Below are 26,272 nucleotides of genomic sequence, written 5' to 3'. Positions count from 1 at the left end.
AATTCAAGACACTCCTGTACAATTCATTGAATCACAAGGCTAAACCTTTTCCCTGCCCCATTAACACCAATCTTAAAGCCAACTCTGACTTAGCGAAAGATTCTATTCACTCATGAAGTTGGTTTTTTTTAATTCAAGTATAAATCACAATTGTCTGGGTTCATGAAACTAAACAAACTGTATTCATTATAGAAATATCTTCTTGGTTTTTAATTATATTTTACTGGGGGGAGGAGGGAAATCCTGTCATTATTCTTATCTGTCCCATGTAAAATCATCAGCTACTTTAAACAACGAAGTACTCTTAAGTCTCTTTAAAAGAAACTCCCTCTGCGATTTAGTATTTAAAAAAAACTAAAAAAAAAATTCTCTACGTTAACTAATAATGGATTTTCCCAGAGCCTTTCAATAAATACAGTAGGTTCGAAATGTGGCACCACTCATTCAGCCCTTCAGCCACGCAGACTACAAAACTTCTTGCATATTTCAAAAAGAAAAAGAAAAAAGATCTAAATTTTAAAGAAGACTATGCTTGCACTATCGGGATGTAAGTTTAAAACAAATTGGACAAGGGAGCGTCTATAACTTGGCCGAAAAAGACCTGCTCACTGCATTTCCTCTTTTCTGTCTCTTTCATCAGGCTGTTCCTGGGCTGCTGCTGCTCTCCTGCTGCTCTTTGGAGCCCACGCTTTCCCTATCGGAGATTCCTCCGGAGAAGAGGAATTTGGCGAGGATCCCTCCTCCAGAACTTCGGCAGCCGGGGTCCAGCTGAACGTTCCGACAGAGTTGGCTCTTTGGCTACAAGGTACTGCGGCGACGTGGAATCAAGAGGTGAGTTCGAGGGCACAGTAAGGAAGTCTAAAAGTTGGTCTTCGAAAAAGGAGCGTGGCCCTTCTTCTGATCTGAGCTCTTGTGACTTTTAACAAGGGAAGGTCTGCCTCGACTTAGGAGGATGCTCCGTTTCTTGGAGCGGGTGTCTGGTTACACCTTTTGTTGGAAGGGCCGGGAGTCGTTTTGATTCCCGTGCTTAGATGACTTCGAGCCTTGAGGTATGAAGCTTGCTGGTGCGCGGGATGGGGTTTGTACTCGTGTGGCTTGCCAATTAGAGTCTGATCTTTGTCAAAGAAGCTGTCAAAGAATTACCTAGGACAGCATTTCAGGACAGATTTCATGGATTACTTCCTCAGATGTATGAATCTGAGCCAGTGGATAATAATATAAACAAGTTTGGTTAGTTTTTCAAGTGATTCAAAATCCTTTGCTATTTTAGCTGCACAAAACAAACAGTCCTTTCTGAAAGCAAAAATTATGCACTTTTTCATTTGCTGGATTGTTAGATATACAGCAGTGCAGTCATTACAAGATTGTCCAGTTTGCCCATATAAAGAAAGGGTTGTAACCTTTTTTTCCTAATTAAAAATAAAATTGAATAAACATTAGTTTTAACATTCAAGTAAGCAAAGACAATTCTGGGAATTTTATGGGAGAGGAATTCAAGAGGAAGTTACCTTCTGCATTGTTCACTTGTCAAGTGTGTATGTTTTCACTTTCATTTTTAAAGGCATGATTGTTTTTCATAGCACTTCCAAATTACTACCCATTCTTTATTTGGGTAGTATTTGCTTGTGAATTAAGCAAATTCCTTATAGACTGCTTTAGTCTTTTTCAGTCAGGATTTCAGTGGCTCAGAGAAAATATATTTTGAACAGTTGACTGTATACTAGAATAGTTCCAATCAGCTGAAATTATTTCCATATATTTGTGAAAAGGAAGATACCCATCACACTGCTATAGATATAACATTCCTACTGAATGTCAAATTACAATTTGTGAACAATATAGCCTATACACATATTTGTGATGCAAACTATCATTGTGTAGATGAGGATTTGTACTCTTTTCTCTAATCTGGAATTATTCCAGCCAGAAATGCCTCATTCTGAGCACAAAACAGTTGTTCCAGGTCTACAAGAAATAGCTTAATGTTTTCTGAATATACCATTAGTTTTTCAAGCTCTTAACATTTGTAGTATGGGCAAAATAACAGAAGCATTTTCAATAAGGATATAGAGCAATCAATTTTAAATTCAAAATAGGTGATGTGGTGATTGGGTTTTTCATCTCTTCCCACAATCAGTGCTGGCTATTTATTTGCAACAGCACATAATCTCTAAGGGTTTTTTCCCCCCCATTGCAGAACATATTTGCATGGTCTAAAGACCATCTTTTTTCTTACAAGAAAAATGGAGAAAGTAAACTTTTAAATAATCAGTTATGTGAGGTTTAAAATTTAGCACAACCATTAGCAAATGGCAAACCATTTCAAATTTTAAACCTTACTGCTGGAAAGTAAGGTAGGTAGAATTTCCAGATTTCTGCCTGCTGCTAAACATTGCGAAATGTAATGTTACATGTTACTTTACTAGATGCACTACCATCAGACCTCCAGATGGGCAAGGTTTACCATTGTTACATTTCCTAGTTACCATGGCTGGGGATTCTAGGAATTATTGTTCCAAAACAGTTTTATTTGAGATTAATATAGACTGATAGAGTCAGAAAGTCATATAAAACTATAGTGGATCACCTGCAATCAATTATATCTTTATGTTTTACCAGCTGTGCAAGGAGCAAAATGCATGTAAAGGTACAATGGAAATTATGGCACAAAATAATCTCAACCTTCCAAAGATAATTAAAGAAGATGGATGCTACCAGCCTGGATTCCAAAAGGCAAGTAGAATATCAATATACACTGGAAAAGTTTATGCTTTTTGTAATATCTTTTTAAACATTTTGTACGGAAGCAGAGCAAACCTCTCATAAATACTTCAAACAACTGTCTCATCCAGCAACCAGAATAACAGAGACATGAAAGTAACAAAAATAAATTATATATGAAAGTTGATACACCAACTGTTACAGATCCATGTTTGTGGGAGAGAGAGGGCTTTGAATCCTGGGAATCCACAGCAACCTTATCTATTCACAGTTTAAGAGGATGCCTATGGATCTGTTTCTCCAAGACCTAATTTCTTCCTCTCCTCAGCTTGGAGATATTATTATTTATTCATTTAATATGTAGTTAATTACATTTAGATATAATTGAATGTACTATACAATATTTAATGATCTTTTGAAAACAATAACTTTTGTTTTCATTCATTTAGGAAAGTTGTCTAAGAAAACTTTCAAGTGGCCTCTATGCATTCAGAACATTCTTGGAATATATAGAAGAAACTACACAAAGAAGTGTTTCTGTATCAATAGGCGCACAGAATCTGGCAGAAACCTTGAAGTCAATGGTAAGCAATATTTACATTTGACCTTACATACTTGTTCTGGTATATAATAGTAATAGCTGTATTTTTATTGATTTATTAAAGTGATTTATTGAAATTCAATCCTCAACGTTCTGATGGCATCAATAAGTATACAGGATCTCCTTAGCAATCATAAATGGTGCATCTGTGTCTCACCTCAACTGGTGATGTTAGGATATTGAAACTAAAAAATGTCTGGCACAACCAGCAGGGCCACATTTCTTCAGTTCATTCTTAATGCCTGGAATGGAAATGTTATTGTCTAATATACAAATATTAAATTCTGGAAAAATATATATCACTTTGATCAACATGCATGTTATCAGACTATAGAAAGTTATGGATATTTTTAATTAATGATTTATTAAATCCATTGGTAATTTCTGCTTTGTATGGTTGCTGTAATAATTAACTAAATCTCTAATGGGCAAATTTGGATTGTAGATTTTTACCACTCTCAAAATGGCTGCCATAGGAATGCTGGCCTAATCATGACAATGGGCATAACTGCTACATTGGTTACAATACAGATTAATTTATTATTATTTATTTGTATCCCACCTTTATTATTTTTACAAATAAGACGAGCCAGTGAACATACTCAACCTTGCTCTTCCTATTTTCCCCATAACACCCTGTGACGTGAGTTGGGCTGAAAATGACTGGCACAAAGTCATCCAGCTGGTTTTCATAGCTAAAGCAGGACTTGAACTCACAATCTCCCCTTTCTAGCTTGGTGTCCTAATGGCATTGTGGCATTAATTGGTTTTTTTTCTTTTTTTACTAAAGAATATAGTGAGTATATCTCAATTAACATAAATGTAGATAAAATACAATTACCAAAAACCAAAATGAAATTTCTTGCCTGTAACAAGTGTAATATATAGATTAAATGTGTAAAACATTCTTGCCCACACAAAAACAGTAACAGTAATGGAGTTGGAAGGGACCTTGGAGGTCATCTAGTCCAGCCCCCTGTTCAGACAGGAGACCTATACTAGGAACTCGAACTGCCGAACTGCCAACCTTTCTGATTTGACAAGCTCAGTGTCTTAACCACTGAGCCACCTAGTCAGGCTGAAAAAGAAATCTTTTGTTTCTTCCCTCCCTTTAACAGATGAACAATCCTGAGACTGTGAGCATGCCATCTCCTGACACTCAGAAAACTCTTGCTGCAAAGTTAAGAGAACAGAGAGCTTGGAATATGATAGTGATCAAGCACTTTATTCTTCAAGATTTTACTTTATTTATGGAGACCACTTCAAGAGTTATTCGCCTTCTATGAGTTAACTGTAATGCCTGAATGCTTTCAATTCGGCATATCGAATATCCACATCTGAAACAGATGTCATGTTTGTTCTCCTGAGAGAATTTATTTTTTAGATATATACTTATTTATAATATTGATATTTATGGTATTTAATATATTTATTACATATTTTAATAATTTTACTTCAACTTAATTTAACTTTACTAAATAATGTATAATTATATTGTTATGAAAATTTAATATATTAAAGTATTTTTTTAAAGAAAAAAATCCTGCGAGTTTATAATGGAAGCAAACTTCATATCCATGCACTGCAACTACTGTACATTGTAGATTTATACCATTTCTACCTTGAAATTCTAAATATTAAGTCCTTTATTCAACATTGTCATCCACAAATGACATTCAAAGGGAAACCTTGTAGTTACCAACAATCTAGGATAAATAGTTTTTTGCCGTTCCTGTTTTCATTCAACCACCCTGGAACTATTTAAATAGATATTTCAGTTTTCATAGAACAACAGAATTGATTGATAGCAACAAATTATCTGTCTTGATAATTGTTTCCACTTTGAAATTGCATTTTTTTGTCTTATAACATTCTATCAGAATCTACCTTCCTATAATTTAAATCCATTATCCCATATACTGTATTTTAGAAGGGAAAAAACTAGTCCTGATCTTTTCCTATATGACATCCTTTCAAATATTTAAAGACTGCTATTATATCCCGTCATCCTACCATCCTTTCTCATAATCTTTTTTCATAGATTTTAATTTCTAGTCCCCTGCTCCATTACCATTCACGGAACATGTTCCAAGACTAAATCTGCCTCAGGATGTAGTGCTCAGTACTGAACATAAGACTATTCTGTCCAATACAAAATAAAGTGGAATAATTATTTCTTGCAACCAATAATTATATTTCTATTAATGCAGAATAAAATTACCCTTTCTTGCAGCCACATTTCTGGCTCATAAACCAACTACCATCCACTTATCTGGCTTAAGATTTTGTTATTTTTAGCCAATTTCTACCAGCTCTTCACATTCACTACAAATATTTCTATCTCTTGAATAACAGCTATCCTATCCAATTTTGTATAGTCTGTAAGAAACTTTAGCCATGTAGAAAGTTTCTGGACTTTGGGCTTCTTGTCTGCTGTCAACTCCAATACTGGTTACTGCATCCTCACTAGGCACCAAATGTAGAGATCATCGCGCTAGATATTTCTTTGTGACCTGCCATTATTTTTAATTTATCAGGGTGGCCCTCTCCATTAAATTGTTCAGGCTTGGCCTGCACTAATGCTACACAGACAGAAAGATCAGAAAAAAATAGCTTTTCTTGCTATTTAATTTTTTAGACTTATGCCATATCTTCCAACATTCCAGAAAATCAATTTTTTCTTTTGACCTTTTAAACAGTTAATAATTTTGCCAAGGATTCTGTTAGAGTTCTCAAATGAGTTCAGTGAACTTGTTAACATTACCAAAATCAAAATATATTAGTTTAAAGTAGCGCTTCCCAAACTTTATTACCCAGTAAAGCTCATCAGAAATTTCTTTTTAATATAGGTAAAATACTTTAAGTCAATTTAAATGTCCCTGTTATGATTAGGTAATTGGTTTCTGTATTACCTAAAGAAAAAACACTTTTATCCAATTTGGGGTAATTTACTAAAGTTTTGGAAGCACAGATGTAAAGTATAATATATTGCATTATTTTCCCTCAGGTATTAAAAATAAGATCTTGCTCAATTCATGTTAAGAAAAAAATTAACACTTCAGATTCTAATTAAGGCAAGACTCAATCAAATTCATCAGCGAATGTAATAGTTGATTAAATAAATAAACCTATCCATCTTGAAACACAGATAAAAGAGACACAGCATGCTATATTCTGTAAAAAAAACACTAGATTGCCTCAATATAATTTTTAAAATCTAAATATTTATTCCAATAAAAATAACAAAGTGTGATAAATACATTACACTGACAAAAATGTCATTTACATGTTATCAGATAAACAGTTGGACAGTAACATTGCATAAGTGTCCTTCTAGTCTCCGGAATGTATCCATCTTCAAAAGCATATTCTCAAAATACATTGATTAATTCCTTCAACCCCAAAGTAGACTAGGAGAAGGGAAAAAAAGAATAAATTTGGTCAGTTGAGATTGAAACAGCTACAATATGTAAATACCACGTCCAGCAACTTAATTACTGAAGCATAATATGATTTCTAAGTAACTTCCACAGAATTGATTTTGTTTCAAAATGGTGGGAATATACATTATCAAACCTTTATTACTCTTGACAGTGAGCATAGACTTCCCCAAGATTGTGTACTAAGTAGCAGGCAATCTCTTTTTTTCTGCCGACAAACACTTGATTATGCCGCCAAAGCTGGCTATTTGGCTGCTCACACCCCAGATTTGAATGGGAGCAATTAGGAATGACCCAATACAACCCTTAGATGATCTTCAAGAAGAGAGATTTTGAAGATCACAATTCAAGGTAGAAGCGATTGGAGGGTTGGGTCTTCCATGTTTTCCTCTCAGCTGTTTGTTTATTTAAAAATGCCTTGTTTTTAACTGCACCTTTTAAACTTTTTTTTTTACTGATCTACATTTTAATTGACTGGATGAATGATGACCTATTGTATAAGTTTCTGAAAGGAAGTCACTTTCTCTCAACTCTAGGAACCACTTCTGAAGAACTTCAACAAGAAAACTGCAGAGGTTTGTCTTGGCAGTCTCGAATAATTGGACATAATTAAACAAGAAAAAATTTATGATAACCATTATTTTTTAAAGTGAAAGCCAAATATACTTTAAACATGCTGATGTCATACTTCTGTACACAATTTAAAAATAACTCAATTTACACAAATTATTCTAAGATCTAAAAAGAAATCAATTATGAGCATGTTAGTATTAATTTAAATGAAGCATTTTCTGAATTAAGGACTCAATTTGGTCATTGATAATTTAAAGAGAAAAAAACTACATTTCTGTTAAATCATTTAAATTTGAGGTAAGATTAATGTTCTATAGAAACAGTCATTTCAAATTTAACAGATTATATGCAGCATATTTAAAATATAGGCATATGACGAAATATAAAACCGAATAGACTAGCATGTGAAAATTTATTTTAAATAGATAAATAAATAAAATGTGACTTAATTACAGTAGCTTTAAACATTAATTAGACCATAAGCCATACTAAATTGCAAATTGTTTTTATAATAATAAAAATTGATAAAAAGTTTTAATGACTTTGGATAACTTTTATAATTCCAAAGGTGAATATTCTTTTATGTACTGGTGAAAATGCAACTCACATTAGTAGCTTTACAATGTAATGCTTTCTATCATAAGTATAGAAGTAGTGTTATCAAATACTTTTTCTGAAATTCTATAATCTAGCATTTAAAATAAATCATAACATAGGATTAATAATCACAAATTATTTTCTTTAAAATCAGTAATTTTTAATCAGCATAGTTTTTACCAGTGAAGTTAACTAATAGTTTGCAGATTATTTGTTTTATGTCTGCTAGGAGTATAGAGTTTTAAGTTTATTTATTTTTATTTTATTTATCCAATGTAGATGTTACTGATTCCAAATTGGCTCTGAGTAGCTTTAATATAAGAACAGCCACTAAAAAGACAAAATAAAATTATTCTCTAAATGATCAAGATGGTTAATCTGGCCAACAATACAGAAAGACTTATCACATAATGGATAAGGGGCTTCAGTTATCCTAACAATAGCCTGGCAGGAAGATCAGATCTTTAATGCTCTCCAGAATGCCATTAGGATGGGAATCCCTGAGATTTCAGGGGCATCTCATTCCTAAGGGCAGGTGCCAAGACAGAATTTTACATAATGTGAAGTTAATAAAACTTTATAGAATTTTACACTAACAGAACATAACAGAACTTCATAAAATAAACCACGGGTAATATATGTTGCAGCCTACAGTACTTTGGAGGTAGTTTAAACATAAGCACATACCTCAAAAGAGTTGGCTCAGGCATTCCAGGATCTGCGCCTCTCTTAAAACCTATTTATAATAAAAAAATTGTGAACTTTATGAAAATATTATTGGCCTTCTTTACATAATATAAAATACATTTGTTGGTTAATTAATTAACCACATATTATATTGAATGCATTACTATCTTGTATCTTTCCCATCTTCCATAGATTAGGTTCACATACTGCATTTAACAAGTGACCAAACTCAAATATTGTGGCTTACTTGTTATATGAATCCTCCTATTATATGCTTAACAATACATATCTATATGGGAAGGAAGAATATTAAAAGACCTCTGATATCTAGTCAGTTTCTTGGCCTTATATCTATTACCATGAACAGATTCTATTTTTGCTAATAAATAGAATTTTATTTGTTGTTGAGCAGAAGCAGAAAAGAGCTGTCCTAAGTACTCACAAGTTAAGCTATCTGCTTAGTGAGACTGCAAAAAACATGTACTGCCAACAAAATTAAAATATTAAATTTGTCTGCTTTATCCTCTCATTTGAAAACTTTGAATATTCTAGCAATGTGCTAAAACAAATTATCTTTTTCTCAAGCCAGTATTAAAAGTTTTTCATGAACAATTAACAACAAAAATTCATATGAAAATGAGAATGAAACTAATATTTTAGATAAAAATTCAACTAAATATAATTCTGTATCAATTCAATAACATAATAGTTTTAAAGTATATTGTAAAACCGCTACTCAGAATATATCTAATTGTTTAAATATGAATTATAAATTTATTATACAAATGTACAATTACCTATGCAATTATTTAGGATCAAATACTCATTCACTGTGCTTTTTGCTTTAATCTTCTATCCCTAATGATTCCCACTATTATCCACTTATCTCACAGAAGCAGATATAAACTTAATTTACATGTAAAGTACTAAATATAGATAGGATTTCAGTTTTCCTATTAAAAATGGAACGTTTATTTATTAGGGCAAAAAGACTATAGGATATCTCAGAAAATTGCTTACTAATAGTACACCATAATCAATCCTCATATTATTTGTAACCCCCAAAGCAATATTTGCAGTGCTTTCACAGTCATTTACAGACATGCTCAGAGTGGTAAAGAATCTGATTCACCCAGTGTGCATGTTCCCAGCTAAGGTCAAACTAGCAAATGCTCTGTCTTCTTGTTTCAGCATTCATACTCTCAGTCAGGGGTGAAATGCTATCGGTTCGGACCAGTTCGGGAAGACCAGTAGCGGAGATTGTGACTGGTTTGCCGTACCAGTAGAAATTGCTGGCTGGCCACGTCCCTGAACCGGACCATGGCCCGCAGCCCTGCCATGCTTTCCTGCCTTTCATGTGGCCTTCCCGTGGCCAGCTTGTGAAGGCAGGCAAGCAGAAGGCCATATGGAAAGCAGGCAAGCATGGCAGGGCTGCGGGGAAGAGAGCTAGCAGCTTACTCCCTTCTCCGCAGCCCTGCCATGCTTGCCTGCCTTCCACGCTGCAAACTCATTGTTTGGAGCGTCTCAGGAAACGTCTTCCAACTCTTCAAGATCGACTTTAAGAGTGCCAAGAAGCCGACAGCAAAAGTAGTGGCAGCGTGGGTGACGGGCGTGTCTGTGTCCATCTGTGGTCCTCCTCTCCCAGGTGACAGCCAGGGCTTTGCCACCTCCTCTTTTCCTCAGAGGGGCAGTGTCTGCCTCCAAGTCCTTGCGGAGGGAAGAACACACCCACACACACCTGTTGTCCCCCCACCGCCCCTACTTTTGCTGTCAGCTTAAAGTCGATCTTGAAGAGCTGGAAGACGTTTCCTTAGATTGCCACCAAACTCATTGTTGGGAGCATCAACGATCTAAGGAAACGTTTTCTTGCACCTTCTCGTCCCCATTCCCCCCCCAAAATATTTTCCATTTCTGTACCTGGATTCTGCTAATTACATTTTCTCCTCCCCATCCCCCCCATTTTTCCATTTCTGTATCTGGATTCTATTAATTACACCTTCTCCTCCCCATTCACCCCCTCGTTTTTCCATTTCTGTGCCTGGATTCTGCTTCTGCAAGAGAAGGCTCCAATGTTCGCTTGGATGGCAGAAGAAAACTCAAAGCGTTGGGGGCTTCAGAAGGGCAGAATGTGCTTCAAATTGTGCAGCTCCTGGCTCTAACAGTGAGTGACGTCAAGTTGACCACGCCCACCCAATCACATGACCACCAAGCCACGCCTATCAAGCCACACCCACAGAACCGGTAGCAAACATTTTTTCATTTCACCCCTGCTCTCAGTCCTCTATTTCTTCCAACTTTCATCCTCTATTTCTTACTTCATAAAACATAACTACCACACATAACAAGAATGGAGTGTAGCTAGAACTGAAAGGAATATTAAGTTAGAACAGCAAATGGTAGTGTTCTATAACCATTTGCAGACCATCTTGCACAAATACACTTTGATTTTTTTAGTAACTCAACAACCTCAGATATGCAGATGATACCACTCTAAAGGCAGAAAGTGAAAAGGAACTAAAAAGCCTCTTGATGCAAGTCAAAAAGGAGAGTGCAAAAGTTGGCTTGAAACTCAACATTAAGAAAACTAAGATCATGGCATCGGGTCCTCTCAATTCCTGGCAAATAAATGGGAAAGAAATGGAGGTAGTGACAGATTTTATTTTCCTGGGCTCCAAGATCACCGTAGATGGGGACTGCAGCCAAGAAATTAAAAGATGCTTGCTCCTGGGGAGGAAAGCTATAACAAATCTAGACATTATACTAAAAAGCAGAGACATCACCCTGCCAACAAAAGTGCATATAGTCAAGGCTATGGTTTTCCCAGTTGCAATGTATGGCTATGAAAATTGGACCATAAGAAAGGCTGAGCGCCAAAGAATTGAGGCCTTTGAACTATAGTGCTGGAGAAGACTCCTGTGTCCCTTAGACTGCAAGGCGATCAAACCATTCAGTCCTAGAGGAGATCAACCCTGACTGCTCTTTAGAAGGCCAGATCCTGAAGATGAAACTCAAATATTTTGGCCACCTAATGCTGGGTAAGATTGAGGGCAAAAGAGGAAGGGGATGACAGAGAATGAGGTGACTGGATGGAGTCACTGAAGTAGTAGACGTGAGCTTAAATGGACTCCAGAGGATGGTAAAGGACAGGAAGGCCTGGAGGAATGCTGTCCATGGGGTCGCGATGGGCTGGACACGACTTCACAACTAACAACAACAATCTAGGTGAATCAGTGAATGGGGATACAAACTGATAGTACAATTCCCATTATAGTATACTCCATATGCGCACTTATGTTTCATATATGGGCAACAGCAAGAAAAATCAACTCTTAATTGTTTTATCATCATTCATTCGTCATCCATCTTCCACTCCTGTCTCACTCATATTTTTGCAAAGCTTTTATTCAGATATTTTGTTTGGCTGGATTTATTCATACACTAGACCACAGTTTATTGAATGCTCTATTGTTTCACAAAACTACAACAGGATATAGCTTAGCATATTATGTAAACCCACTCACAGCTTGTGAAAAAATATTCTAACAAATCGTAGAAATTAGGACCTCTATTGAGATCCAAGAGGCCACTCTGTTATTTTTCCAGAAAATAAGCTCAAACTCTGAATTTACTGTGTAGTTTCAAAATATGCAAAAGTTCATTTGTATGATTTTTTTTCTTGCAGAATATCTGCAAGACATACTTTAGTTTATCCATTAGCTGTTTTTCATAATTGTATTCCATTTCACTGATGAGCAATTCCTTGAAAGATTGTGGGCAGAGCTGTATATGAAAAGAATTATCTCCATGTGCTATCTTTCTCAACAGCCTTGATCTTAAACAAGATGAAAACCTTTGTAGAAAATGTTATTTTATGTATATGTGGCATATATATGGATAAAGGTAGGTAAACGCTTCCCTCGCACATATATACTAGTCGTTCCTGACCCTAGGGGGCAATGCTCATCTCCATTTCAAAGCCAAAGAGCCAGTGCTGTCCAAAGACATCTCCGTGGTCATGTGGCCGGTATAACTAAACACCAAAGGCACATGGAACTCTGTTACCTTCCCACCAAAGGTGGTTCCTATTTTTCTACTTGTATTTTTTATGTGCTTTCGAACTGCTAGGTTGTCAGAAGCTGGACAAGTAACAGGAGCTCATCCCATTATGCAACACTAGGGATTCGAACCGCTGAACTGCCAACCTTTCGATCAACAAGTTCAGCATCTTAGCCACTGAGCCACCGTGTCCCCTTTATATATGGTTACATGGACATAAATCTTATGAATAAACCAGTTGCATATTTCACCTCAATTTTGATCAATAGACATTCCATATATAGTAAAACAAATATGGTAAAAATAAAATAATTCAAGTCAACCCAGAAATATGCAGAATTGGGAGAGATGTACAAAAGAGGCCACCCTCTCTGCATCTATATCAAGTAAGGTATCTATTCCACAAGTACCTATTCTACAGTAACAGGATCTTGGGATGGCACATTTGGTTAAGGCAGGATACTACTTCAAACTATAATTAATGGCAACAGAAAATCAATACTTCAGAGATATGCTGTAAATCCTTCCATTGTTTGATCTATTTTCTTTTTACAGAGAGACATTCTATAAAGTGTAAGCATCAGGACTGTTTTTTTGCTGGGGACTAATTCTATTAATCATCTGGATGATCTTTAAGGTTGTTTCCATTACATTTCAAAGAGAGAATAAACTGGACTTGCTACCATTTAATAGTTTCTATTCTTTCATACCCCAAAGTCGACATTCTCCTTTTAAAAAATCTCTGTCAACGGGTGTTGCTTAGAAGGAAACAGATTGGGCTACTACCTATCTTGCAAATTTAATTCGAAGGGACCAACAACAGCCAATCATCGGGGGAAAAGGTTCCTTTTGACCTCAACTCCCCATTCCTTGTGTCGCAAGAACGACTACAGAGGCCCACCTTAGCCGCCACGGACTACAGAGGTGGCTCAGACGAAGGCGGGTCATTTTTGGCAGGGCGTCGCTTTAAGATCGACTTTCCCCCTCCGCACTGACCTAAATAAAGCACGACAGGGATGAAGCCCCAGCGGATGGCCAGCTGACCACCTTTGAAGAGATGCTGCAGTCGCTGCTTAGCTTCCTTGCTCAGCTTCGGCATGTCGGCGGCGGCAACTCAAAAACAAGCGAAGCGCGATGGCGGCGGTTAGAAAGGCTCAACCTTAACCCGGCTGGCCCTATAGCGCATGCGCGACGGCCTTCGAGGCGGGGTTTTGCTTTCAGGCGGCCTGAAGGCTGTCGGGAGGAGGAAGTGTCCCTGAGGCGGAGAAAACTGGAGAATTTGCTGATAAAGGTGAAGAGGAAAGGTGACGGTAATACCGGTTGAGGTCATGAATCAGGAATGAATGTTACAATAGGTAAAAAGAGTCCTTTTCTGGTATATGGTCATTCTGTACTCTTACGGGATTAGTGACACCGCCTCTAACGGTAACTGACAATAAATAGCCGCGCGCTGCCATGGAAATTCCCCCCCCCCTCTGCGTATCAACTGTCAATCCATGTGACGGCCTGAGTGGGTTTTCGCATTTTTTCTTTACAGGAAGTGTCGTCGAAGCATTTCCTGATGTCACGCTCGGTGTGTATAGATCCCCTTCCTCGATTGTGCGTGATTTAACACGTGCAGCTGACGTTTATGATAACCTAAGCACATTTTTGAAAGTTGATCGGAACATTTCTAAGCCGGCCAATTGGGGTTTTGTTATTACTATCAGATTTTTTTAAATCCCACTTTTGGGTATTATTATTATTAAAAAAATTATCACACCTTTATTACTTTATAAGTAACTAGCTTATGACCCAGCACTGCCCCTGTATTTTTTCATCCTAAACCCCCCCCCTTCTGCTCATGTGCTCTCCACCCCTCTTGGTGTATTTTTTTCCAGAGAGTAAGTCATCTGTGTACCAAGTTTGGCTGAAATTGCTCAAGGTGTTCCAGAGATATGCTGGAACACATACACACATATACACACGGGTGTTAGGGGTGTCTTACCTCCACAGTGTTTGTCTCTAGAGGGTAAGTCATCTATGTACCAAGTTTGGTTGAAATTGCTTGAGACGTTCCAGAGCTAGAACACACACACACACACACACACACACACACACACACACACACACACCGAAGGGTGTTAGGGGTGTGTTACCCCGAAGGGTGTTAGGGGTGTGTTACCCCCACAGTATTTTTTTCTAGAAAGTAAGTCATCTGTGTACCATGTTTGGTTGAAATTTTGTGACCTGTTCCAGAGTTATGCTGGAACACACACACACACACACACAAATGCACACACTCACCAAGGGGTGTTAGGGGTGTCTTAACTCCCACAGTATTCTTTTCCAGAGGATAAGTCATCTGTGTACCATGTTTGGTTGAAATTGCTTGAGGCGTTCCAGAGTTATGCTGGATCGTATATATATACATAGATCCTTTCATATATATATAGATTCAAGGCAGCGAACATACTCCTTCATCCTTGTTAACCTACAACAACAACCCTGTGAGGTGGGTTGGGCTGAGACAGACTCACCCAAAATTACCCAGCTGGCTTGCCTGACTTCAGGTTGTATTAGAAAAACAATGCCTGACTTAATAGTAATATTGGAAAAAACAAAATCCTCAGGCTTAAAAAAAAACAACCTTATCACCAGTTTTCCCTAAGAAAAAGGAATTAGACGGAAGGAATTATTGCAATTTTGTTAGATGCTCCGAAACTACTACTATTATATACACACATTGTGAAATCTCAGTTATCAGTTTTTTAAATGATGTTGGCCTTCATACAAATACCTCATACAGAGCTCTTCCCAAGAACCTTGGATATCCTAATAATATATCTACAGATGCAAGCAGTGTGGTCTTCTATAATTGACAAGTGAAATTTTTATCAATGCACAGATTTTCTACATTTAAAAAACTTATGCCATAATATTTCAAGTTCGATTTTCAGATCTTGATACTGTATGATCTTCTCCAATTATTTGTCTTCTAGTTTTCAATTTCCTGGGATTGCCACATCAATTATCCACATTTTTTTTCAACCATAGTTAAATTATTGTCCTATGCCAAGATGTCTATAAGCTCATATTCAGAAATCTCATAATATTTTAACTTGCTCATTTTGATTGTTTTCTTAATTACCATATATCTGTGATGGTGAACCTATGGCACGCGTGCCAGAAGTGGCATACAACGTCCTCTCTGATAGCACATGAGCTGTCGCCCCAGTTCAACTCTGCCAGGCATGGGTGCATGCTTCCCACTAGCCAGCTGGTCTTCGGGTCTCTGCCATGCATGTGAGGGGTGGCGGGGCATGTGTGGGGGCCGCACACGCATGTGTGAGGGGAAGAGCATGTGCACATGCACAGGGGTGCGGCAAGTGCACGCATTGCATTTTGGGGGTTCAGGCGTGATTTGGGCACTCGATCCGGAAAAGGTTAGCCATCACTGCCATATATGTTTCCACCTGTTTTCCATTTCTGGCACATGGTAAATTTTATAGATGGTCCATGGAATCACTTTGATGCATTATATTGTTTATAATCTACTTGTGCAATCTTCTTGCACAAGTGAAGTATATTATCTACTGTTTCTTGTGTTATTTTATACAATCTGCACTTTGAACCATTTGATGATTTTTCCAACCTGATCTTGATTGCATTAGTTCACGTAGCTTGCTCTTCTGCAGCCAAAATCAAGCTAATTTCTTTTTTTAGTTTAACGTCATTGCCAAGTTTTATCTTTATCTACTTTCCCTTCTACCTTTTATATAAATTGATCATATACATTTCCTTGCTAAGATTCTGTTAATGATTTTATTACATTATTTCAGAATTCATGTTTTGTTTCTTGTACATTCAGTAAGATCTGCTTTTTAACTTGCATCAGTAATTGTTCTTGATTGTGTTTTTTTTAAAAAAAGTTTTTTATTTTTATTTCTTATACACATATTGTAAATGTACATTCTCTTATCCATAATTGATCATATATACATATTTTTTTCTAACGAAAGCATAAAAACAAGACATTTTAATTACATTTGGGGTTGCTCTTCTATCCTTCTTTCCCTCTTTTCACAACAAACCTTCTTCTTCTTTCTTTCCCCTCCCTCCCTCTTCTCCTTTTCTACTTTCTTCCTCCTCCTCTCCTCCCCTACTTCCCCTTCCTCTCCCCCACTCTTCCCCTCTTTTCCCCCTTTCTCACCTTCTCTCCTGCTCTTGTCCCCTATCCTTTCTTCCTCTCCTTTTCCCTTTCTTCCATTCCTCTCTCTCCCTCTCCTCCTCTCTCCCTCTCCTCCTCTTTCCTTTCTTTCTCCTTTGTTGTGCAATATTTCCCTTCCCAGCGCGTGCATGCCTGATTTTTGGCCATTTTCAGGCTGTTTTTCGGGCCATTTTCAGGCCATTTTCTGGCGCTCTGGCACCTGTGAAGGCCAGCTGGTGACAGCGCCCCTGCCCACAGAGAGAGCTCTGTGTGCCACCTCTGGCACTCATGCAACAGGTTCGCAATCATGATACTAGGAGAAGCATAGGATGATGATGTAGAGCAGGGGTGTCAAACTCAGGGGTGAGGGCCACATCAGGGTTGTGTTTGACTTTGGGGAAGACATGACCAGCTCAATATCACTCATGTCAGCGGCACTTGTAGTGGCCTGGGCGGGGCTGGGGGGATCTATTGACCCACCCTCCCTCTCATTATAATCCTCCTTCCTTCCTTCCTTCCTTCCTTCCTTCCTTCCTTCCTTCCTTCCTTCCTTCCTTTTCCCTCTTCTTTTTCCTTCCTTCTTCTCCTTTCTTCTTCCTTCCCCTCTTTCCTTCTTTTTCCTTCCTTGCTCTCCTCCCATCTTTCCTTTTTCTTTTTCTTTTTCTTTCCTCTTTCCCTTTCTCCTTTCCTGTCCCTTCTTGGATACTCAAATGGCCTACTGCAACCCTTTGCCAGCAAAAATGGAGCTCAAGAGGGCCCACGCAGCCCTCATGAGCTACATTTTCAGCCGCAACGGCCTCCTGCAACACTCTACCAGCGAAAACCGAGGTCAGGAGGACCACACCCTGCCCCCCCCATCTCCATTTTCGCTGGCAGAGGCACTGCAGGCTGGTCCTTTGCTGTTTCCAGGGCAGCCCCGGATCCGACCTGCGGGCCTTGAGTTTGACACCCCTGATGTAGAGCAATCTATTGCAGCCTTAGTTCCTTGTCTATTTCTTTCCCAACAAGGATGGCCTGATAAAGTTTTCACTTTCTTCCAAGTAATAGAAAATCACAAATTAATTTGAGTACCAAATTATAAATTAATAGTTAAATATCTTCTATGTTGAAAGCATACTTAAATAATGTAGCCTCGGAAATAGGATAACAATCAGGTACTGCAGTATGAGGCTTATGTAAGTTGCTATTCATTTGTGACAATAACTTGGTGGCCCATTCCATTTAATACTGATTAAACACAAGATTGAAAGCGTGATTCATATTTGAACAACTGTGTTTAAATTAACAAATATCTTAAAAGATTGAAGGATCCATAAAACATCTAAAACCTACATGCACATATGCAATATTATTCCCTCTCTATTAATGCATGCTATATAATTCAGCTGTAGAGCTCGGTTAATTTGGAAGCTTTTCAAACAGCCTCCCACATGACAGCTGTAGCCAAGAAAAATGTCTAACCCACAAAGAACAAGTAAGCTACCAAAAGATTGCTATGCTGGAAGGATAACATTTAACTACTTCAGAAAGGTATTATTTACAGCACAATAGTCCTGGTGTGCACAGTTTCAATACATTCTGACATCAATGGTTAGCAGCATAAATTGCATTGAAGACAGAAGAGAGAAAAGAAAAAAGAAAGGAAAGGAAAGACAGTGGTATTAATCTGGCTTGTTCCATTATAATGTATATGTAGAAGTGTCAAGTTGTTTACTGTCTGGTAGTCATAGCTTAATTTTTGGCATTTGCTAAAAGCAGTGTATGCTTCAGGATGATTGGTTTACTATTTTGGGCTACTTGCATAACTTTCATTTGAAAGAAGCCCTGTAACATTTACCCTAGAAATTAGAGAGAAAGTAATTTTGTGTAAAAATGAATAAAAAATATAATTCATAGTAACACTGATACAGTTTTATTTAATAGTAAAATAGTAATTGTTTCTTGAAATCAATTCTTGCACAAAAATCTGAAATTTTGTTAAAGATCAGTTTAAGAAATTGAATTCTTAAGAATCATAAACTTGCCATCATGTATTAAGATTTCTTGTAAAATGTTGACCTTCAACTTTGTTTGTTTTATTTTCTTGTAGATTCTGAAATAGAAAATAAAAGATTTATGCCATAATCTCTCACTCCAGGCAAAGGTATATTACATAAATATTTATATTTGAAATACTGGTATATTAAGTATTTGTATTCTATATTACTATAAATACTATAAATGGAATATCTGGCCAAAGATGAAATTAGTAAACTGAAAGAACTATTTCTGTAGAATAGTGTGCACCATATATGATGGCTTAAAGGATTTTCTGAGGCCAGAATGTTAGCTGAAGTAGATATATATTTATATCTATGTTTATTGTTATTTTACTAATTTGCTAACAATTTGTATTCTAGAAACTTTAGTTGCATAGCTTTGGTAAAAATAAAAAAAAATGCTAAATATGCTACATAGTTCATTTAGTACTACAGTTGAAAAATACTATGTTTTAAGAACAGTTATTCTGTTATTAACAGTGTTATTAGCAGTTATTAAAATCAATACACATAGTCCTCATTTAATAGTTTTAATTGGGACTAAAATGTCTACTACCCAACAAATTGGTCATTAAGCAAAACATCAGATGGTGCTTCACTTAGCAACAGCAGTTCAAGTGGTCCTGGTTGCAGTTGTTACATGAGAATTGTACCATCATTAGGCAATGATTTCACACCTGCCCTGCTTCAGCCATTAGATTGCAGGTTAAAGATGGGAAAGGTGGTAATTTACTTCTTCAAATTTCCAATCTTGACATATAATTCTACCTTTAAAAAAAGCTATACAGATTGTCGCCTTGTTCAGTGAACATTGCTAACAAGATCACTTTTTGCTGGCTTGTTGAAAAGTGAGTTGTTGTCCCTGACTCAGAACAAATTGCCTAGCTCAGAATTTATAGGACAACTACGAGCAAACCTTTACTATTGACTGTATGCCATTAAAAATTAAATTATTTATAATAAGCTATATTTTGCAAAGAAGGAAATAACTAGTAGATTTGTATGATATCACTCTTAAAGAAATTTAATTTCTTTCAGAATTTTACTTTGTTTCAGAATTAATATACAGTATTATCCTGGATGTCAAAGCTTATTTAGAATGTTTCATTTGTGAAAAATTCATTCATTACTTGTGATAAAATAAAATAAAGCTCAGAAAACTGGCCGCTTGAATATTGTTCCTAAATGAAAGTATGTCACAGTAGAATGATCTTATATTTGTTTCTAGAATATTGTCTGAATGTGAGGGTGAAGGTTAATCCTCCGAGCTTGTGGGTTGGTTTCCGAACACTTCATTACCAGGCTAGGTAAAACTTCAGAGGTGTTTAGGTGATGTCATTGTCAGTATTCTTTGGTGTATAAGGGCTTTAGGTGTAGGTGTGTGAAGTGAGGGCCTTGTGATGGTTCAGCTGTGAGTCATCAGTGATGGAACTTGTGATAACAAGATTGCATCAGGTCAGGGTCATTGGGAGGTTCTGGTGTTGTGTAGGTTGGTCGAGGGTCGTTGCTGTCTGGTTAGCTGTTGATTTGGATTCTGAGGGGTTCATAGGCTGGTTGTAGGTCAATGTGTCTGTTGATGGAATTGCTTGTGGAGTGCCAGGTTTCGATGAACTCATGAGCATGGCGAGTGGTAGCATGGCCGATAATTTTTGTGTTGCTCCAATCAAACTGATGCTCTTTGGTGTCAATGTAGATAGAGATTCAGGTTTTGCGGCATTTGATTGCTAGCCGATGTTCATGGATCCTGGTTTTTAATTGACATATTTGTCCCACATAGAATTGCAGTGGATTTTGTAGAGTACATTGTTTCTTTCATCCTTCTGTAACAATGTAATAGGATCCACAAACACCGACTGGCAATCAAATGCCACGATCCCAAATCCTTAATCTCTACCCACACTGACACCAAATGCACCAGTTCGATTGGAGCAACACAAAAATCATCAACCATGCTACCACCTGCCACGCTCATGAATTCATCGAAGCTTGGCACTGCACAAACAATTCTGTCAACAGACACATTGATCTATACAACTAGCCTACGAACCACTCAGAATCCAAATCAACCCATAACCAGCCAGAGACAGCACCAACTCTCATGCAACCTTCCCCATCAGCAATTCACCTCCCAATGATCCTGACCTGATATAATCTCCTTGTCAGCACTTCAACCTGCATTTACTGTAGTGCTGACATAAGAAGGAGAAGCGAAGGCGTCTGGAAAGGGACGGCTGACTTTTCACCTACTTATTTTCCCTGGAGATAATGTCTCCGAGGAGATGAGATGGGAGGGGGGAATGCCTTTGAGCTGGAGTAGATTAGGGGTAGAATGACTTGGAAGATCCCCCAGTTGCGTCCCTTTCTGGATCGGGACGCCTTGCGCACGGTCACTCATGCCTTAGTTACCTCCCGTATGGACTACTGTAATGCTCTCTACATGGGGCTCCCCTTGAAAAGCACCCGGAGGCTCCAACTGGTCCAGAACGTAGCCGCGCGGGTGATTATGGGCGCCGCTCATTATGCCCATGTAACACCTCTCCTACGCGAGCTGCACTGGCTCCCGGTGGTCTTCCGGGTGCGATTCAAGGTGTTAGTTATCACCTTTAAAGCGCTCCATGGCTTAGGACCTGGGTACCTACGAGACCGTCTTTTGCCACCAATAGCCTCCCACCGACCAGTTCGTTCTCACAGGGAGGGACTACTCAGGGTACCGTCAGTCAAATTATGTCGACTGGCGACTCCCAGGGGGAGGGCCTTCTCTGTGGGGGCTCCAACCCTTTGGAATGAACTGCCCCCTGATACGGAATATCCCTGATCTCCGTGCTTTCCGCCGTGCCCTCAAGACCCTGATGTTCCAACAGGCAGGGCTAAACATACGAACATGTGAATGATTTTTTAAATGTTATCTAATTCTGGGTTTTATTTAATTGACCAAACTAAGTAATAATTTTAATTAGCAATTTTATGATGTTTGTGTGTCTATATTTTTCTTGACTGTACACCGCCTTGAGTCCTACGGGAGAAAGGCGGTATAGAAATATAATTAATTAATTAATTAATTAATTAATTAATTAATAAATAAATAAATAAATAAATAAATAAGATGGCCAATGAGTGCAGGAGAGTGGGGAACAGAAAGGGAGGGTTTGGGGGCTGGAAGTCAGTGTTGGCTTCGTTTGGAGTCAGGTTAGGATGTCGTGCTCAATAAATAGGAGTTTTTCCTTCAAAGATTTTGTTTGAAATGCATTTTATTCGAGACGACCTCGAAACTTGACACTCCTTATCAGAAGACCCATCACAAGATTCACTGATGACTCACAGCTGACCCATCACAAGACCCTAATTTGATACACCCACACCCTTATAAACATAAGAACACTGACACCCCCTAAACTCTTTTGAAGAAGTTACCTAGCCTGGTAACAAAATGTTTGGAAACCAACCCACAAGCTCGGAGAATAAACCTTCACCTTTCTCCTACACCCAAGCTATAGATATTTGCCACTATTGCATTGTATGAATGTCTAAATAAAACCTTTTCTTTTTTGTAAGGCAATTTACACTAATGCCATGAGAGCATAACTGAAGATTTCATGTAACTGAACAAGCTTCAGCAAATAGATTCAACCACAGATGCTTAGATTAAAACTAAGGCATCTGGATTGCAAAAAAACTAGACAGAAACAATAGTTACAAAAACCTGCATGTGGTTATCCAAATTTCTTTAACCTTATTGGTTTAACTAACTGGATACCCATGCTTCACTACAAAACTATGTGATGAGGCTTGATAAATCAACAATTTGAAAATTAATGAGTAGTTACGATCGGTCTCTCCTCTCCTGTTCTCTCCCGTTCTCTCCGTCAGGCTAGTCCCACAGAAGCCTCTCCTCTCTAGCCCCTTCTGTCCCTCAGGCTTTCCCCATAGATCCTCTCCTCTTCCCTTCTCTCCCTCAGGCTGGCCCCATAGATCCTCTCCTGTCCCCTTCTCTCTCTCAGGTTTGGAACATAGATCCTGTCAGCATTCCAGACAGAAGAATTTCCTCTCCCCTCCATGCCTTCACCCAGAAGAAAAGTGGGAGTCACTGTAATTCACACAACAAGTGCAACATGGGCAAACCAGTGAAGATCTACTTCTGTGCATGCTGCTGCATTCTGGTTCACTTGTAACTTCCAAGTGGTCTTCAACCCTTTGTAAAGTGCATTGCAGTAATTCAAGTTGACTAAATGACTAAAGTGACTAAATCTGCTAACTGTTCATTAAGCAGAAGCTGAGAATCCAGAAGAATTCCACTTCCACTTTTATTGCACTCCACTTTTATCCTGGAGAGGGCAACCCTGTCCAGAGTCGAAGATGACAAATCACCAGACTCTTGAGGACCAAAACCCCAGAGCTACTTTGTCTTGCCAGAGTTGATTCAAAGTTGGGTCATTCCTATCCAGACCCTTATAACTTCCAGGCGCTTAGATAAACTGCAGTATTATCGCTTTTCCAGCCAGGGATAGAGATGTCTAACTTGGTATCATCAGGGTACTGATCATACCACACCCTGTACTGTTAGATGATCTTAAACAGCGATTTCATATATAAGGGGAGAGATCAAAGTCCTGAGGAACCCAACATTGCAGGGACATAGGGGTTCAATCTTTCCTTGCCCATCAACACCAACTAGAAGCAGTCACAAAGGAGAACCATCACAAAATGGTGCCTCCCACTCACAACTTCTGGAGTCAGTTCAGAAGGATATTAAGATTGATGGTATCAAAAGCTGCTAAAAGATCAAGGATAGCCAGCACAATTGCATCGCCTCATCCCAAGTCTTCCAAAAGTGTTCAGCAAGCATGAACAATGCTATTTCAGTATTATACCTGGCCTGAATCCAGACAGAAAAGAACTGTCCCATCTCCCAGAAGACCTTAATCAAACGGAGTGACTTGGGTTTTGGAACTATGCCCTACATGTTTAGTTAAATCTTCCTGAAAGATGGAACAACTCTTTTCAGTCTGGGACAGGAGAACCCTTTGGGTCATCTGGCTCAAACTGTTCCCAAATAATAGTGCTCAGATATAAGTCTGTCACTTCCAAGAATCTGTCCATCCAGAGTCAAACTTAGAGTGAATTCTGACTATCTGACAGTTACTAAGAATATTCCTCACTACAGCCATGCAAGAGCTGCCACAGCTCCTCACCCAAGTGGAGACTGATTACCAAAAGCAAAAACAAAGCCACTGGATAGCTATCTGCAGATGCAATAAAGATAGAGAAGTAAGTACACTTTGCCACCCTTATGGCCACTACTTAAGTCTTGATATAGGCTCTTCCTTTTGCTCAGTCAACTTCATTTTTTGTCTTCATCAGCGCTCTAGGCATCTCTGGTGCCACTTCATCTCTCGGAGTAGTTCAATAAACCATGGCACTCTGCAAGATCCACGTGCACAGAGTCCACACAGACAAAATTGGTTCACCATCCCATTGCCTTTTCATTCCAAGGAATAATGAGAGCATCAACCAAATTTGTGTCAGAGCTTTGTGAAAAACCTCAAGTTTCCTCAGAAACCACAATAACTTCATCAGGTATGTAATAAACTTTATATGTCCTGTTCCATATAAATGGCCTTAATCCATGTGCCAGCAACTTTAATCCCAAATCCTCTCAGACAGGTAAGGGAATCCTCCAAAATGGATGCTTTACCATGTGGCTATTCGAATGGCAGTTGCAAGACACAAGGCAGCTCCCTTGTGTCTGCTGCCTTGCTCTGCTCCTGCTCCCACTGCCACAAGCTGCCTGGCCATCTGAGCCCTTCACTCATTGGAGTCTCCAACAGCCAGGACCTTGTAGCCACTGTCATGTCCTTGTCCTGTTCTACCCAGCTTGTCATTATAATCTCTGTAAAATAGCAGAGAATAGATGGAGAATATCGGCTAAGCGTTAGTCTGTTGCCACTTATTCTGCCATCCCGCTATGTTCTCTGGAGTCGTTCCATATCACCCATCAGCTGGAGCAAAGCAGCTGATCCATAGCGCTTCTGAGCTCTGTTGCCTGCCACCCATTCAACAAGGTGCCTCTCCAATGGAGAAGCCACTGCCTGAAGCAGTCCCATTCTTTTGCCACTCAGGAAGACATCAATAGAAATCTACATGGCCTTTTTCACCGCTTGGTCTTCTGACACTGTGCAGCTTTTCTGTTTCTCCTGCTGGCCAGGTAATTAGGCCAAACATTTCTGGCCACCCACCAAATTGACCAGAGACACTGAACATTTCCATACACCATCTAAATCCTCAGACTTCTCAGAAAAAATAGCCTACAAACAGGCATCAATGTCAGCACCATAATGAGGGGGGAAATCCCACATGCATAAATATTCCTTTAGCGAAATTTTAAATTTACACTTCCCCTAAAACTGCAAACACCAAAATTAACACAAATGAACAACAAAAGCAAAACACTGAAACTTTAATTTTAATAAAGACACAAAAAATAAATATCTTCACCCCTTCCCTGGACTATCTGCACCTCTCCAAAGGAGGTTCACCTCACAGTTTGGAAATTCCTCTTTAGAACCCAAAATCTTATTCAGCTGTAAAATTAGAAGTGCTTTTATTAAAATCACTATTCCTTTAGCAAATTTTGATTTTGCCATGGATTTTGGTTTGTTTACATCCTGTCGTCATTATTTTTATAACTAAGGCAACAAACACACCCAGTACTGTTCTTTATATTTTTCTTACAGCCACCACTTGGTAAAGTAAGTTGGGCTAAGAGAGAGTGACTGTTGAAGGCCCTCCAGTTGGCATTTTCAGAATGTTTTCCTTTTAGGAGAATTTGCATATTCCATAAGTAAACAGCTAATGTAAAAGGGAAAAAATCCCTAAAAAAGAAAAATCGCAACTAAACTGAGATCCCTATGGAAACATGTCTGTCAACCCATTGAGTAGGAAAGGCGCATGGGGACACTGGACAGAAACAATAAATGAAATGATAATATTAAGATACGATAAATAGTAGAGGAGTAGGAAGAAGACACAAAAGATGTACTCAGATGATACACTGAATGATTATGTATTGTATGTTTGTTTGTCTATAAAATAAAAAAAACTTTTATAAAAAATAAAAAAGGAAAGGGACAGTGGGATTTTATCAGGCATTTATCTGAACCTTCAAAGCCTGACTATTTTCTCTTCCATCCCTCTTATAACCTAGGGCAGTGATGGCTAACCTTTTTCTCATCATGTGCCAAAAGCGTGCATGTGCGACAGTGCTAATGCGCATGTGATGGCACCCATAATGCAATGTGTGTGTGATGTCCTCCACACCCCGCCCCGCGGATGTGCACGTAACCCCCCGTGCATGCGCCCCACCATACACAAG

General features: G+C 38.3%; 3 protein-coding genes across 5 annotated transcripts in view; 2 read left to right on the top strand and 1 right to left on the bottom strand.

The window, feature by feature from the left end:
- Positions 1 to 528: 528 nt before the first annotated feature.
- IL6 (interleukin 6) lies at positions 529 to 4,608 on the top strand. Its single transcript, XM_087894538.1, has 5 exons — positions 529 to 547; positions 641 to 831; positions 2,620 to 2,733; positions 3,171 to 3,305; positions 4,441 to 4,608. Exons 1-5 carry the CDS (start codon positions 529 to 531, stop codon positions 4,606 to 4,608), a joined length of 627 nt encoding a protein of 208 aa, XP_087750664.1.
- A 1,918-nt stretch (positions 4,609 to 6,526) lies between these two features.
- Positions 6,527 to 13,812, bottom strand: TOMM7 (translocase of outer mitochondrial membrane 7). Its single transcript, XM_034401975.3, has 3 exons — positions 13,672 to 13,812; positions 8,620 to 8,668; positions 6,527 to 6,732 (listed from the first exon to the last, which is right to left on the bottom strand). Exons 1-3 carry the CDS (start codon positions 13,772 to 13,774, stop codon positions 6,717 to 6,719), a joined length of 168 nt encoding a protein of 55 aa, XP_034257866.1. The 5' UTR covers positions 13,775 to 13,812; the 3' UTR covers positions 6,527 to 6,716.
- A 55-nt stretch (positions 13,813 to 13,867) lies between these two features.
- LOC117654971 (uncharacterized) overlaps positions 13,868 to 26,272 on the top strand; it is a 35,912-nt gene continuing 23,507 nt past the window's right edge. For 2 of the 3 annotated variants that reach the window (XR_009620919.2, XM_087892701.1), the window contains exons 1-4: positions 13,868 to 14,030; positions 18,954 to 19,007; positions 22,902 to 24,168; positions 24,262 to 24,477. The gene's annotated coding sequence lies outside the window, so the exon portion shown is untranslated. The remainder of the gene's footprint in view (positions 14,031 to 18,953; positions 19,008 to 22,901; positions 24,169 to 24,261; positions 24,478 to 26,272) is intronic. The other variant, XR_004588467.3, reaches the window with a different exon arrangement.

The sequence above is a fragment of the Pantherophis guttatus genome, chromosome 4, assembly GCF_059756535.1.
Source record: "Pantherophis guttatus breed Tessera chromosome 4, ASM5975653v1, whole genome shotgun sequence".
In the NCBI taxonomy this organism is placed as follows: Eukaryota; Metazoa; Chordata; class Lepidosauria; order Squamata; family Colubridae; genus Pantherophis; species Pantherophis guttatus.
Note: the sequence above shows the minus strand (reverse complement) of the source record. Positions and strands in the feature narration are given on the sequence as shown.

Coding starts and splice junctions, on each gene's coding strand:
- TOMM7 (XM_034401975.3), bottom strand. CDS start 13,774: ATGCCGAAGCTGAGCAAGGAAGCTAAGCAGCGACTGCAGCATCTCTTC. Junction 8,669..13,671: donor CCCTGTCGTGCTTTATTTAG/GTCAGTGCGGAG, acceptor TATTATAAATAG/GTTTTAAGAGAGGCGCAGAT.
- IL6 (XM_087894538.1), top strand. Junction 832..2,619: donor CGGCGACGTGGAATCAAGAG/GTGAGTTCGAGG, acceptor ATGTTTTACCAG/CTGTGCAAGGAGCAAAATGC. Junction 2,734..3,170: donor ACCAGCCTGGATTCCAAAAG/GCAAGTAGAATA, acceptor TCATTCATTTAG/GAAAGTTGTCTAAGAAAACT.